The following is a 15,235-nucleotide window of genomic DNA, read 5'->3' on the forward strand; positions in this document are numbered from 1 at the left end:
GTAATTCTGCCTAAATATTAAATAAAATAGCCAGAATTATTAATCCTGATACGATCCTGATACAATCCCGATCCATAATTTAAATATAAAACACAGGGGTGATATTTAATGTCATAATGCATCAATATTTATTAATAATTACATTTAATTATAAAGAAATTCTTCGTTATAACTGAAAAAAATTCGTTATAAAAAAAATCCGTTATATCGAGAGGCATTTTTATATAAGAAATTCACACACTTTACTTCGTACTATGTTATACGGTAAATAAATAGTAAACTTCGTTATATCAAGGTTTTTTTCATATTTAAAATCGGTACCACACTGTATGATCCGTTATATCGTGTTATTCGCTATATCGAGGTTCGCTGTAGAGAGGGGTGACTGTAGATGTAACAAACAGCCAAACTATATGATGGTATGTTTACACTCAATTTATTATACCAAAGATAATGAACATTTACTTACCTATTTATTTATTCGTTATTTAGTGATGTCAAGGAAGTATATCCACTGCAAATCGGCTGGACTCTAAAGGAGAACCAAAAATTCGGTAAAAAGGGAGCAGGAAAAAGGATGACAAATCAAGTGAGAGCACTATTAGAAGGATATTTTGTGGCAGGTAATGCAGATAAAAGTAACCGTTATACCGCTCAAGATATGCAATGTGAGTTGAAAAAGTATGCACAGGAAGGTAAGATTGACAAAAATGACGTTCCAAAAGTTATCACAATTCAAAATTGGATATCAAAAACTACCAAAGAGCATCGTGAAGAGGCTGCAACTAGAGTTTTGAATTATAATAATTTGTAAAATTAGGAATAATAATAAAGATATTACCTTAAAAGGTCATTCGTTACCAACAATTAAAAAAACATAAAATTTGCAAAAAATGAAATAATAATAGGTTTATTGAATATATAACGTCTTTTGTGTCATAATAAATCATAAAATGAATAATTTATAACCGGCAATTAAGAAAGTTCATAATAGTTTTTTCCCAAGAATCTGCCGTTACCACAAAGACAAGTTATTTTTTTATTTTTATTGGATAGGAAATTAATAATTCATTTGAAAGCTGTGGTTTTTCTGCTATAAAATATTGCATAACATTTTCATTTTGTTATACTAAATGCAGTGATATCTTATCCACAAAAATGCCGATTAAATGAATTTTGTTAAGTGATCTACAAAATTTCACCCCATTTTTAGATAGTAATTTTCACTGATTTATAGCCAGATCTTGAATTAATTTTAATTGTAGGAATGTACCTAACATTCCTTTTCTCTTTTTTTACTTCAGAGCGTTTTTCAGACCTGGAATTTGGTGAAATGGTAGGTTGAAAAGGGAAATGTTGGTTTTTTTTCATTGTAGAAATGTACCTAATGGTCCTTTTTCTTTACTTTAGGATCATTCTTTCGGGATATGAATTCTATTGAAATGAAATAAAAACAGCCTCCTGGACAAACTTGGACTTAGAATGTAAGGAATGGGAAAGGTGAGTTTTTTTAAATATTAAAGAAACGTACTGACGTTTCTTTATCTTTATTATATTGCCAGACTCTTTAGACGAACCCGACTTTGAAATGTCAGTTGGAAAAGAGAGAGGTGATTTTTTTTTAATATTAAAGAAACGTTACTAACGTTTCTTTCTCTATTTTTTTAGATTATCAAACATTTGGGTGAACAAAACTCAGGTGGGGACTGGGAGTTTACTTCGAAGAAATGTAATCTCTTTATTATTGTAATAATTGTAATAAAATAAAAAAATATTAAGTAAAAAAAAATTACAATAATTTTTTTTTAATTACATATAAATTTATTAGACAATTTGAAATTAAAAAAAAAATGCTAAAAAATATTAGAATAGCAAAACTATAGTGAAATTCATATAAAATATTAATGCTTGTTATGCTAAAACTATGGATAAACTTAATTATAGAGGTTTCGCAAATTTTGGCAGTTTCGCAAGTTTCAGCAACTTTGCAGTTTTGCAGTTTCGCCATTATGTAAGGGGTTTCACCTTTCAGCATTAAACCAAATAGGTTTTAGCAGGCAACCTTATGCGCGATAGAGAGAGTCTTATTTTCAGTCAAAAAATAATTAAAATTTTCATAATTTTACCATCTCACATTTCTCAAGAATGTAATAATAAGTTGTAAAATCAAAATAAACTTGCCAAATGCTACAGTATAAAACCTCTATACTCAAAATTAAAAAATCTTTAAATAACTTTTAATTTTATAAAATAGCTTTACGCTCAATTTTTATTTATAATTTTTATTTAGGCTAGCATTACATTAATCTTAATTTTGGCCAATTATAATTTTGACCCTTATATTTTTTTTAAAAAGTTTTTAGTAAATAAAAAGAGTTAAATAACTCAATTAAACCAATACTATTGAATTTAATTATTTTTTTAATATTGCATAAAATTTACATATTTTCAAATTTTGATTGTTATAATAAATTAGGTAAATTAGGGAATTGCTAATATTATCGTCTGGGACTTCGATTATGTGACAGATTTAATATTTTTGATTGGCCAGATTAGCCAGTATAGGTTTTTTTAGTCTCAAAGTATTTTTCTTTATTGCTTTAGTCCAGTTCTGCAATTAAAATTCAGTTGTTTATTACTTTACGTTTTATTTTATTTCATTTTTTTTAGATATTTTAGTTCTTTCAGTTCTACAATTAATAAAAGTATATTATTTATTTTTTATTTATTTTTTTTTATTTTATTTCTATCTTATATTTCATTCCTTATTAACTTTAATTTTTTTTACTTTATGGTTTTATTTTTTACTTGGTTTTCTATCATTACCCAACCTTCTATCATGATCATTTTTTTATTTTTTGTATTACTTCTCATTATTCCATCCTTTTGTTTCCCATTATTTTCTATTATGACTTTCATTTTCTATTATCTATTTTCTCTCCTATCTACTTCCCATCATTTCCTTTTGCCTCTCATTACTCCTTTTTGTCTCCCATCAACTCCATCACTCCTTTTTACCTCCTATCACTTTTCTTTGTCTCCCATTACTTCTTTTTACCTCCCATCACTCCTCTTCATCTTCCCATCACTCCTTTTCGTCTCCCATCACTTCTTTTCGTCCTCTATCACTAATTTTCATCTCCCATCACTCCTTATCATTTCCTATTACTTCTTTTCGTCTCTCATCACTCCTTTTTACCTCCCATCACTTCTTTTCATCTCTCATCATATTCTATTTCTCCTTTTTATTTCTCATCACTTCTCATTACTCTTTTCATCTTCTATTACTTTTTATTATTTCATTATTCCATTGTTGTTTCATTTTTTTATTAGCATCTTTCTCTTTGATCATTGTAATTTACTTTTCTTTTTTATTTATTGTTATTGTTTTTTTATTTGTATCGCTTCATTAAAAATAAATACAGTAATTTTTTTCTTTAAAATCTTTAAAATCGTAATTGTGTGACTTAAATTTTAAATATTTGCAAATAAAAATAAAATTTCATTAAATAAGATTATTTTGAATAATACCAGAATGAAACTTTCAAAACTTACTGATTCAAAGTGAAAGTATCTAAAAAAAGAAATAAAAAAAAATAAAAAATTTGTTTTTAAAAAAATAAAGTTTCGAAAGAATGAAACTTTTGAAACTTACCAATCCAAAGTGAGGGTTGCCGATACCTAAAAAAAAAGAAATAAAAAAAATATTAAAAACTAAGTTCAAAACTTACTGATCTAAAGTGAAGGGTCTCAAAAAAAAATAAATAAAATTTTTTTAAAAAACAAAATTTCAAAAAATGATTTAAAACTTTACTGATCCAAAGTGAAAAGTCCTGCCGATACCTAAAAAAAAAATATTTAAAATATTTAAAAATTTTTTTAAAAAAACAAAGTTTTAAAAGAATGAAACTTTTAAAACTTTGTTGATCTAAAATGAGAGTTTTGCTGATACCTAAAAAAGAAATAAAAAAAATAAAAAAATTTTTTAAAAAACAAAGTTTCGAAAGAATAAAACTTTCAAAACTTTACCGATCTAAAGTGAAGAGTTCTAAAAAAAAAAATAAATAAAAAAAATTTTTTTTAAAAAAATTACTACTAACCATCTTCAATATTTTTTGGGATCACTAACAATTTTTAGTTCAGTTTCTGAATAGCATAGCAGGCTTTCTATATTATCATGTAGATTTTGCTGATCATTTTCAATTTTATCATATATTGTTATGATGCATCATATTGATTCTTTTGAACAGTTCTACATAATAATATATTCTCAAAATTTGCCAATATATTAATTTTATTATGTATTTTAAATATATTTATTTTTATTAAAAACCATTCATTATTGGTCAACTTTTATATGTAATAATTTTTAATTTAACATAATCTCTCAATTATTTTTAATATAAATGTCTTAGTAGATTAAAATTTTACATAATAAATATACCTCAAACTTTCCAATCTATAAATATCAATTTAATATATCAGTGTATAAATTTTCATTAAAATTTGAAATAAAATGAGGGACTTTAATATGTACTGTTCGCTTAAAATTAAAATCAAAAATAATTCTTATAGCAAAATTGTAAATAATTTGACATACATGTGTGCTAGAGACATAATTCTACATTTATTTGAAAGGGAAGAGTGAGGTCTATCCAATGATTAAAAATCACATAAATTGAATCACTGGTAAATGAATAATTTCGTCCAACATATTAATTTCCAATTATTATCAATATCTCCACATGTAATAATTTAAATTGAATGATCTTTAATTCCAAAATTAGTGTATATTTTCTCTTTCAAATAAATATAAATAGTTTATTTAGTATATACGAGAAATCAATGAATATATAACTACAATCAAAACCCATTAAAAAATTCAGATCATATTTCTTACTATAATAAAATAAAATCATAAGATTATTTTCATTTCATTTAAAAAATGTCATTTAAGCTTTTAGTAGAATGAAATTGATGGAACATATGAAATAACTTTGTCCTAAAAGAAAAGTGAAAAAACATATATAATTAGTTTATTAAAAAAAGGAAAAAAAATTACTCTGAAAATCCTATACCAAAAAACTCTCCCTTTATTCTGCAAAAATATTTGGTCAAAATATTTATCTTGTCGCTTTATTTTCTTTAATAGACTATTATAGAAGTAAACTTTTAAAAAGTAACAAATTATAATTATATTGAATAAGAATAAATAAAAATAATTATAAAATATAATATTACTATTTTATGCGAAACTTTAACATACTTGTAACTTCCGAATTACCTCTCCAATATTTGCGAGATACTTAAAAAGAGTTTGAAGTATTGAAATATGTATGCTATTAAATTTTTTGTGGCGCTATTTAATTAAGATAGTGAAGATATCACGAATTTAAGTTTTGTGTAACATCATGAAATCTAGCTAATAAAAATGCGTACACTTGTGTCAAACAATTACGTAATTCAGAATAATAATATCTAATAGATTTTGCAATTTATTTTTATATAACATTTCGTTAAAATTATTTTTTTAATGGAAAATGAAAGTAATCGGCAAAGTGATCGGCAAAGTGATAATATAGAAAGCATGCTATGTTGTTATTAAGTCAATAATGTGTGCTCTTTGAGCAGTCTCTGACGAAAAATGGAGATGAAGATGAATATAAAATGCTTTGGAAGAAATCTAAAGATGTATAAATGCAAATAATATAATATCATTTTTATTTTCAATAGTATAATAATAAGTTTAACAATAAAAAGTATAATTTATTATGTGATATAAACATGTTGATCAGTTCCGTGGTAAAAAAAGTTACAGAAATTGATTAGGAACCGTGGGATAAAATTAAATAAATAACTTACCAACTATATTATAAAGTAATTTTTTAAATAAAAATTTAGTTAGTTTAAATTATGTAAATTACAATATTATATAAATATGTAATAATATTATTAAATTAAGTGTTAATAAAAAAACGTGATTAATACAATTATACAATGTTTATATGTTTACATAATAATTTGAATTTACATGGACATTTGTTGACTAGTTTTTGCATGTGTATCTATGATATTGCTATTTAATACAGAAGTCATCAACTTCCAAGATTAAAAAGAAATCCTAGCAAGCTTCAACTTTTTACATTTCTCATCATCAATGCCAAGCCTTTTTTTTATATCGTCTATATTATCGAAAGGGCGTTCTTTGCGTTTAAGACGTATATTAATCCTCTCATCCTCATTGAAGCCAAGAATTACGAGTGACTCAACAGGTGCAGAATTAATATATACTTTTTCGTTCGCTATGTAAATGTAAAAGAACATTAGCAAACATTATGATCAAAAAAGGAATTCCAAATTACAAACATACCAGATGCGAATTGTGCGCGACTCGCATATGTATATCCATAAAACTTTGGAAAATTTTCCATAGACACTAATGCGCTATTTGGTTTATCATATATAGACAGGTTATTTTTTTTATCTGCATTCGTTAAGAATAATAAAACCAAATCTTTCTCAGGCAAAGCTTCGGTAGACTTATTATTATATAAGAAAGAGATTTGTTAATCAACAATTTAAAAATGTATGTGCACTTAATATGTGAAGCAGTGTTGTTACCTTGTTATGCTCTTTATCAAACAATTTTTGGTTACCGGTAACCATAGAAGTTTGAGTTGATTTTGATTGTTGAGCTACGCAAATTTCACCCGCAGACTCAGAACTTTTGTTTTTGTTGATGATAACCTTAGAAGTAATAATTGATTTTGATTGTTGAGCTACACAAATTTCACCCGCAGACTCAGAACTTTTATTAAGATACCCAAAGGCATCAAAGGGAGCCCCAGACGCATTAAGAAATACAGAACCAATATAACTCTTGATCATTTCATCCTTCAATAAATCTAGGTCAATATAACCATTTCTTATTTCCTTTATGTTTGCATATTTCACTTGATTATTCTCGTAAGTTTTAGTGACTAAATTATATTAGAATGGGATTTGAGTTTGATGTGATTTTTATGATAGAAAAAATCTGCAAAACATAATACCTGGGTATCGATGTAGTAATTTATATAATTTGATATCTTTAATTTGAGGTAAGTCAACTTCAACATCTGGAAAACTAAGAGAGAAATCCGCACCCTTAAAAAGGGTCTTCAACTCAATCTTCTTATATCCTATTAAACGAAAGAGACAGAGGCGTAATGCCCAGAACTTGGTATTAAAATCTTCGAAATTCGACCAATTCATCGGCTCACCATAATTTAACATGGACTTCCAATAAGTCAACCCAGGGTCATTGGAGTTTCCAACGATTGCACATACCCACACATAGGGTAACCGAATAAGGTATTCGTTAGTTTGTTTTGTTGGAACCAGGTTCACAATTCCCATTGAACTAAGTTCCTGATATGTCATTGAACTTTTTTTGAGAGTGATCGCATCATTTTTTTGAACCGGAAAACCCAATATGGCATTAGCAAGAGGTATTGTCAACCATCGTGAGTTTAGCTGCTGAAGATATTTTTGTCCAATCCTTTCTATGATAAGTGTCATGATACCACTAATTTTCACGTTATAAACAGCTGTTTTTAGTATCTCCTCTTCTGACATCATTTCTTCTGTTTCTTGTTTTATGCGTTTTATATCTTTCTCACATTGTCCTGAAAAATATTCGTAGTAATATTCCAATGTTCTCACATGTCCTCCAACATCACTAATACTTAATCGAAAATATGGATCCAATCTGACATATTCATCATCAAACAACTTCATTTTCATACCAATTTTGATTGCATCATCATCATTAAGTAAGCGTAGTGGGAGGTGAAGTGGTTCATGCATAGAACCTGAAATATAACTATTTAAGGGTCCTTCAATCGTTCCAGCTAGAATAGGAATGAAATATATGTTTTCATGCGATGCACACATTGATGCTCCAATGGCGTGTATAAGGTTCCTACAGACCTCTTGATTTTGAACATGCAATTTATTGAACTCGTCGATGCCAAGGACCAGGACCAGAAGAGGATCAAGTGTTGTTGGATTAATTTGCACAAAGTCTTTGTAGATAATTTGAAGAGCAATGTCCAGGGTAAGTAATGAAATGTCTGGATTAGCTTGCATACAGCATGCGCGGAAGCAGAGAAAATTATAGCTTTGAGCATAATCTTTGTGTTTTGGTTGAAAGTACTTATATAGAATACGTAGTACGAGAGATGGCTGTGCTTGAATCCTTACATCGATTTCGTCAGCGATGGTTGAATTCCCATAGGTTGTATTGATGGTAATCATGTTTTTGAAATCATTATTTTGAGATTCCTCAGCTTTTTCCTTGATTAATTCTTCAACTTCGTCTAGAAATCTGCTCTTTCCAATTCCAGGTCCGCCCGCTAAGACAGGAATTGGATGATAGCTTCTGTCATCTTCCGTACGGAATTGAAATCGTCTCTCAATCCCAATTAGCCTTTGATTACCATTCCAGAGGGTTTTAATGGTGTCATCTCGTTGACAAAGTTCAAAGTTTTTGCCAAAGCTTCCAACGAGCTGAAAAAGTCAATTTTATTTTAATCAGAGGAACTAAGAAACTCATTATTAGAGAGGTGACAAAGCTGGAAAGACATACTCGCATTCGTTTTCGTTTTCGGTCCAATGTGAATTGTTGTTGTATCCACTCATAGATGGAAGAAGCATCGTTCCAGTTAGGTCCTAAAACCATTAATAAGTGAGAGATTTGTTAGAAATTTTTTTGACATTATTCCAGGCCAATAGTTTTTAGATGAAACACCTTGTTGGGAGGGACCTATTTTTAACGCGAAAAAAAGGAGATCAGACCAAACTCGATATTTTGTTACTGCAATTTCCTTGTTCGAGAGGTAAAAAATTGGGAGACACTTACCAGTGGTGGTGGTCAGACGTTGCACGATGATGTGAATGGCAGACTTGCTTTTCTTATCTTTAAAACTATCCTCGTTGAAATATTCATCAAGAAAAAGTAGAGGTTGCATCAATTTTCCTCCAAGTTTTTCTTTAATATCATTTTCGGTAGAAAATGTTTCAAGCAACTCGATGTTCTTGATGACACTATCCCGGTCAACCTTCCAAAGATTCAGATTGTCAGGAGAATAACTATCTCCTTTTTTAGACAAGATAAGAGACTTGACATCTGAAACTGTAATGTCTTCATATTTGATCGTGCAATTGTCAACGATAATTTTATCACTAATTTTAACTTGAATAGCTCGGGTAGGAGCTTCTTTCAGAAATAGACAATTTAAGGAGAATATCATTTTGTTCTGCAAAATTATAAATGATATTTTTTTTTAAAAAGAAGTTTAGAGAAATTTGAGAAAAAAGAGAAGAAAAAAAAAAGGTATATATACTTCTGAATACATCGTGATTAATTATTATAAAATGATCTTTATAAACTCTTAATTGGTGACACGAAATATGATATAATGACATATAATCGATATAAGCAAAAAAAAAGTTTATAAAATTAACTTGTCGGCAAGCGAAAAAGAGTGATTCAACTGATTCATTACGATTTTATCGTTACTCAGATTGCATTCACGAGGTATTTATTAATCTTCGGTTGTACAACAACAATTAGTAGCCAATAAAATTAATTTTAAATTATGTCATAACGACAACTAAATTAAATCTGGTGTAATTAAGGCGTTTTCTCTGTACAACTTTTTTTTCTTATTTCCGACCCCCAAGCCGTCATGCTATTTTCTCCGAGCATGAACCTATCGCAGTTTAAGAAGTGTTGACGAAAAAATTATTAAGTCCAGACGAGACACTTCACAATTAAGGTATGAATGAAATATATTTTTTTGGCTGTGACTGTGCATTTGCAAGGGAGTGATTCATAGCTTGTAAAGCTAATCTCAGAAATTTCGAGGACCTTACTAGGTGGGGAACATACTTTCGGGAGTTTTAAAAAAATTTCATTTTGCAAATCTATATAAAATGTAAATCTATATAAAATTACATTTTATAAGATTGCAAAAATACTATAATATATAAACCTTTGTGGGCCTTGTAAATTTATGTAAATCTGATATTATATATAGATAAATATCTATAAAAAAAAGAATTTCAAAAAAATATATTCTATTAATTTACAATTAAATTTATATAAAGTTTATATTTTAAAAAGTTTTTTAATTTGTTTATAATGATAAAGGGAATTGGAATTTTTAGTATTAAAACTTAATATAATTATAAAAAAATCCTAAAAAAAAAATTCTATATAATTACTTTTTCTATATAAATTTAATATAACCATGCATTTCATGTATTTTTTAGAATTTTATTATGAAAATGTTATTTATAATTTGAAAGGAATTGATGGTTTAGAAATATTTACTATTTCTCCTTATTTTTGAAAGATTTGTTAACTTTGAAACTTGTAAAATTATTAATTATACCATTAAATAAATTATATATTACATATAGGATTTTTAAATGCAAATTAAAACTTCTAAATTTAGAAAATTTTTTACATAAAGATAAAATTTTATATCCTAGAATACTCTATTGATGTATATAACTTACAGTATATATATATATTTATTAATAGAGATAATATACAAAACATTCGTTTAAATTTATAATGAACAAATTAAGAACAATAACAAAGAATTCATTTTATTGTTAAAAGCGTTGTACATGTGTAATAAAATTAAGACTTCCCGCTCAGCGGATAAACCAATTTCGGACGATATGGTGTCAAATTTCTTTTTGTTTCATATCTAGGTTTAATATATTATTATTATTATAAGCATAATTTTTGAAACAACGGTCTTTTCTCATGCATTTTTTTTAGATTTACATATCCTAATATAATTACCCTCCTTTCCTACCTGAACATACATGATACACCTTTGGGTATTAAAGATAAATTACAGACAATAATTCAAAATATAATTGCTTCAGATGATAGTGCAACTCCACGTTCAATTATAGCAGGCAAGTATTCTTTTAAATACTTATTATTGTTGTAATTTTGTAATTAATATTGTAATTTTTTAAAAAAATAGGAAATAGTGTTAAAGCAACATTTGATAAAGATATATTATCAGAAGTACATGTCTCTTTAAATAATGTAGACAAATTAAGATCACTTGTTGCTAAATGTTATCAAAAAATGCATCCATATGGTCAGGGTAATTTAGGCTTATTATATAGTATACAATGCAAAAAATTTGACATGTATAACTATATGTGTTGTATAGGTAAATTTTATTTAACTTTTTGCATTATATATTAACATAATAATATGCCAATATAATAAACTTTTAATTTATGTTACACAGAACATTTTGAAAATGGTGTAAATGGTCAAATATCAAGTATGAAAAGATGATAAAATTCAATCACTAAATGTAATTGCCAAATATTAAGAACGAACAAATTAATTATGAATTGACGTAGATGGATAAATAATTAGCTGAAAAGGATAAACATTTAGGAAGAGTAATAATTTACATAATGTAATATTTATCGAATGATTGACAAACAACCAATAGAATAATTAGAGTCGATCAATTGCGGCTTAGCAATCTTTAACAATAAGAACAATTAGAAAGAATAATTATAAGCCACAAAAGATAGATTATAAGCAAAACACATAAAGCGAATTGAAAGAACATATAAAATAATGTCAGAAAGATTAAAGAACATAAAATAATATAAAAGATAATATAAAAAGATAGTATAAAGATGGAATATAAAAGATAACATATTAAAAAGAACATATATAAAAGATAGCATATTAAAAGATAGCGTATTTAAAATATAGATAGCATATTAGAAAGATAGTTCAAAGATAATATGTAAAAAGAACATAAAAAATAGTATATAGATAGAATAGAAAGTAGCATAAAATTTGTATAAATAGAGAGCGGAATTCAAAGTAATTCCATAATTCTCATCCACAGAACTCAATAAAAATATAAGTTTTATTTAATTATTTGTTAGTAAAGTTTAATATTAATTAAAGGTAATAGGTTCGCCCTAAACTTTAATTAATGTTTGTTTAATTAATAATTTTAATTAAATAAAATGGAAATTTAAGATGAATTAAATATACACTTTTGAAAAGTAATAATTCGTAGCGAGAGCTATTGGAGTTTGAAATGGAAGGTAAAGTGGATATAATTTGGGGAAAATTTAGAGAAGTTAAATTTTATTTTATATCGTTCAACGTTTTATATTACTAACGTTATTTATGTTGTGAACCAAGAATGTTGTTGTATATTATTGTTGTATGTTGTTCGTTAATCATGTTGTCTATTAATTTGTTTATTCGTTTATTTGTTCGTTCGTTCATCTATTCGTTCGTTCGACCATGAGAATGCCCATTCGATGTGGCAACTCTGTAAATTGATAACAGAGGGAATTGGAGGATCTCAACGGTTAAACACTAATTATATGTATGCTTGATTTACAAGCCAAAGAATTACAAAAATTAAAATTTTTTCAGATTGATTTAACCTTTAAAAGAGTTCATGGGGATATAAATGAGTTCGAAATTAATTCCTATGACAATACACATAAATTAAGTAAGTAATTTTAGAATTGCATCTCACTTTTTTTTACAAAAATTAACTATTTTTTAGTTCTTTCTTATTGCCGCATCTATACAAATATTTTTACAGCTGAAGCATACCAACGCTTATTTAGTAGACTTTTTGAAGTAGTAGAAAACTTGAGTAGAATTGCTATAAAGTTTTTAGAGTTTGGAATCGATTAAGGTTAATCGATTAATTAATCGACTAAAATGGTTAATCGATTAAGGTGTCTCAAAAATCGGTTAATCGATTAAAATTATCAACCCATAATTCTGGTCAAATTATCTAATGCGGCCCAGATCTGTGAATTTTTGGTCACGTGTTCTCCGAACTTAGAAGAATTTGTATTAATTTTTTAATGATAATAATAATAAATAAGACTTTCCTATAACTAAATGTATGATCAAAAACAATTTGGTGCAATCTGCGGTCAAAAAAAAAAAATTTTTAATATTTTAATATTAATTGATTATTAATCGATTAGGGCTCTTGGTTAATCGATTATTAATCGATTAAGGTTTTTTTGGTCAGTTCCAACCTCTAAAAGTTTTATCATATTGATGGTACAAGCTGGGAGTGTATTCTTGGAGATCTTAATGCAGCCCAGACAAAAGGTTTAGGATTGGCATTAACAAAAAGAGATCCTAGTAAAAATTGGGAGATGCACTTAACTCACATTTTTAAATCATGCTTGATGCACTTTAAGTGGTAAATAATTTTTAAATTATGAAATTTGATAATAATGTTAAAATCTCTAATAAAAATATTTTCCTTTATCTAGTAATTTGGTAGCTAAGAAATTTAATAATGAAGTTTATTCATTGGCAGTATCAATTCCATCTAAATCTAGCGCTAATGAAGTTCATAAAATTTTTGAAAAATTAGAAACTTATAATGATCAGCGTGTAATGGGTATGGTCCAGTGCGAAAAGATTTGTACCTCACCAAAAAAGGGATGGATTTACGCCAATAAAAATATCGTACGACTTAAATAAGGTGGGCTGATATTCAAGAATTTGTTAGAACATATCCAAACACACATTCTCTCAAAAATTTTTTTCCATACCATGTATTCTCATTTCCTGAAACGAAATGGTGCACCATTAACAGATAATGAAAAATCAATGATAATTAACATTCACAACTATCTTTTGGGGGATAGCTCTACAAGTAATGATCATCATAAGCTAACATTACGCAAGCATATTGCTGAGATATTGGGTGTAGCTGAGGGTACAGTTGGAAGTGTGGTGTCGGACTGGTATAACCGCAGTGATGATACTTTTACACCACATAAAGTCCTCAGAAGACCTAAATTTCAACCTGATGAAAATGTTTCAGAACTTTTGCGTACAAAAATTTTGGATGCCAACAAAAAGGCTGAGCAACTTTCCACAGTTATCCTACGACAGTATCTTCTAGAACAAGGATATAATTTTTCTAAATGGAAGCTTCTTCGAGTATTACATCGCTTGGATTATTATTTTGGCCAGGGAGAATATAGAAACATTCTCCATGAGTCACCAAATAATATTGCATACCGTTGCCATTATCTTCGATTTCGTTTTGCTAATTTAGAAGGAAAAAATGATGTTCCACGTCATCCAGAAGTCTTTCTTGATGAGTCTTACTGTCATTTACATCATACTTCACGCAATACATGGGTTCCCCATCAAGGTGTTGTTTTAGCACCTGGACATGGTCCATTAGTAGTAATTTTTGGAGCAATTATTGTATTCCGAAATGGATCTTCCAACAAACTACATGGTGAACTTGTTCTCAACTCTATTCACATTTGGGACCCAACAATTAAACCTCCTGGAAGTCGGGGACAAAAAAGAAACAATGCTGATGAATGGGATAACATTTCCGATGTTGTCAAAGATGCAAATATTATGCCAAATCAAGTAGATTATCATGGAAATTTTAATGCAGAAATTTTTGAAGACCTTTTTTCAACTCTTTGTAAAGCACTTTATGAAAAATATGGATCTGTAAATATTCATATGGATGGAGCAAGTTATCATAAATGGCGGGTTGAAAATATTCCAACTTCAAATACAAAAAAGCAGGAAATAATTGATTGGCTAAATGCTCACAATATTGTTTTTTCTGATGAATTAAGAAGACCAGAACTTTTGGAGCTGGTTCAAATGAACAAAGAAAAGGTGACATTTGCTTGTGTTAAAATTGCAAAACAGTATGAACATGAAGTTTCATTTACCCCTCCATATCATTGTGAACTTCAGCCAATTGAAGGTATTTGGTCAGTTGTGAAGGGTGAAGTTGCACATTCAGGCCCACATCCAAACCTTTTATCTGTTCGAAATACACTTTTAAATGCTTTTAAAAAAAAAATTACATCACAGGTAATCATTGGGTTCTGGAGAAGAGCACTTAAAAATGCTAAGGAATACTTAGAATTTGACGATAACGCACAATTAATGGATGAAGATTTTGACGAATATGATAATTCTGATGAAGATTGCATTATTTAATCTAATATTCATATTTTGATTTTCCCAACATGTTATTGATAAAATTAAATAAATAAAAAAAATTTACATAATAAAAAATTTTTTTTTCGGTCCTCTGTTTGAGGTACAAATCTTTTTGCACCGGACCATAATTATTTTTTAATTAATATAATA

General features: G+C 27.7%; 3 protein-coding genes across 3 annotated transcripts; 2 read left to right on the forward strand and 1 right to left on the reverse strand.

Moving 5' to 3' along the window:
- Positions 1–577: 577 nt before the first annotated feature.
- On the forward strand, positions 578–814 carry OCT59_023368 (uncharacterized protein; the record flags this gene model as incomplete). Its single annotated transcript, XM_066134635.1, has 1 exon — positions 578–814. The coding sequence occupies one exon, from the start codon at positions 578–580 to the stop codon at positions 812–814; it is 237 nt and encodes a 78-aa protein (XP_065990737.1).
- A 5,143-nt stretch (positions 815–5,957) lies between these two features.
- OCT59_023369 (uncharacterized protein) lies at positions 5,958–9,556 on the reverse strand. The gene is made up of 6 exons (XM_066134636.1): positions 8,903–9,556; positions 8,792–8,806; positions 8,630–8,712; positions 6,622–8,550; positions 6,371–6,539; positions 5,958–6,302 (listed from the first exon to the last, which is right to left on the reverse strand). The coding sequence occupies exons 1-4, from the start codon at positions 9,291–9,293 to the stop codon at positions 7,021–7,023; spliced, it is 2,019 nt and encodes a 672-aa protein (XP_065990738.1). The 5' UTR covers positions 9,294–9,556; the 3' UTR covers positions 5,958–6,302; positions 6,371–6,539; positions 6,622–7,020.
- A 4,095-nt stretch (positions 9,557–13,651) lies between these two features.
- OCT59_023370 (uncharacterized protein) lies at positions 13,652–15,082 on the forward strand (the record flags this gene model as incomplete). The annotated part of the gene is made up of 1 exon (XM_066134637.1): positions 13,652–15,082. One exon carries the CDS (start codon positions 13,652–13,654, stop codon positions 15,080–15,082), a length of 1,431 nt encoding a protein of 476 aa, XP_065990739.1.
- Positions 15,083–15,235: the final 153 nt, after the last annotated feature.

The sequence above is a fragment of the Rhizophagus irregularis genome, chromosome 4, assembly GCF_026210795.1.
Source record: "Rhizophagus irregularis chromosome 4, complete sequence".
In the NCBI taxonomy this organism is placed as follows: Eukaryota; Fungi; Glomeromycota; class Glomeromycetes; order Glomerales; family Glomeraceae; genus Rhizophagus; species Rhizophagus irregularis.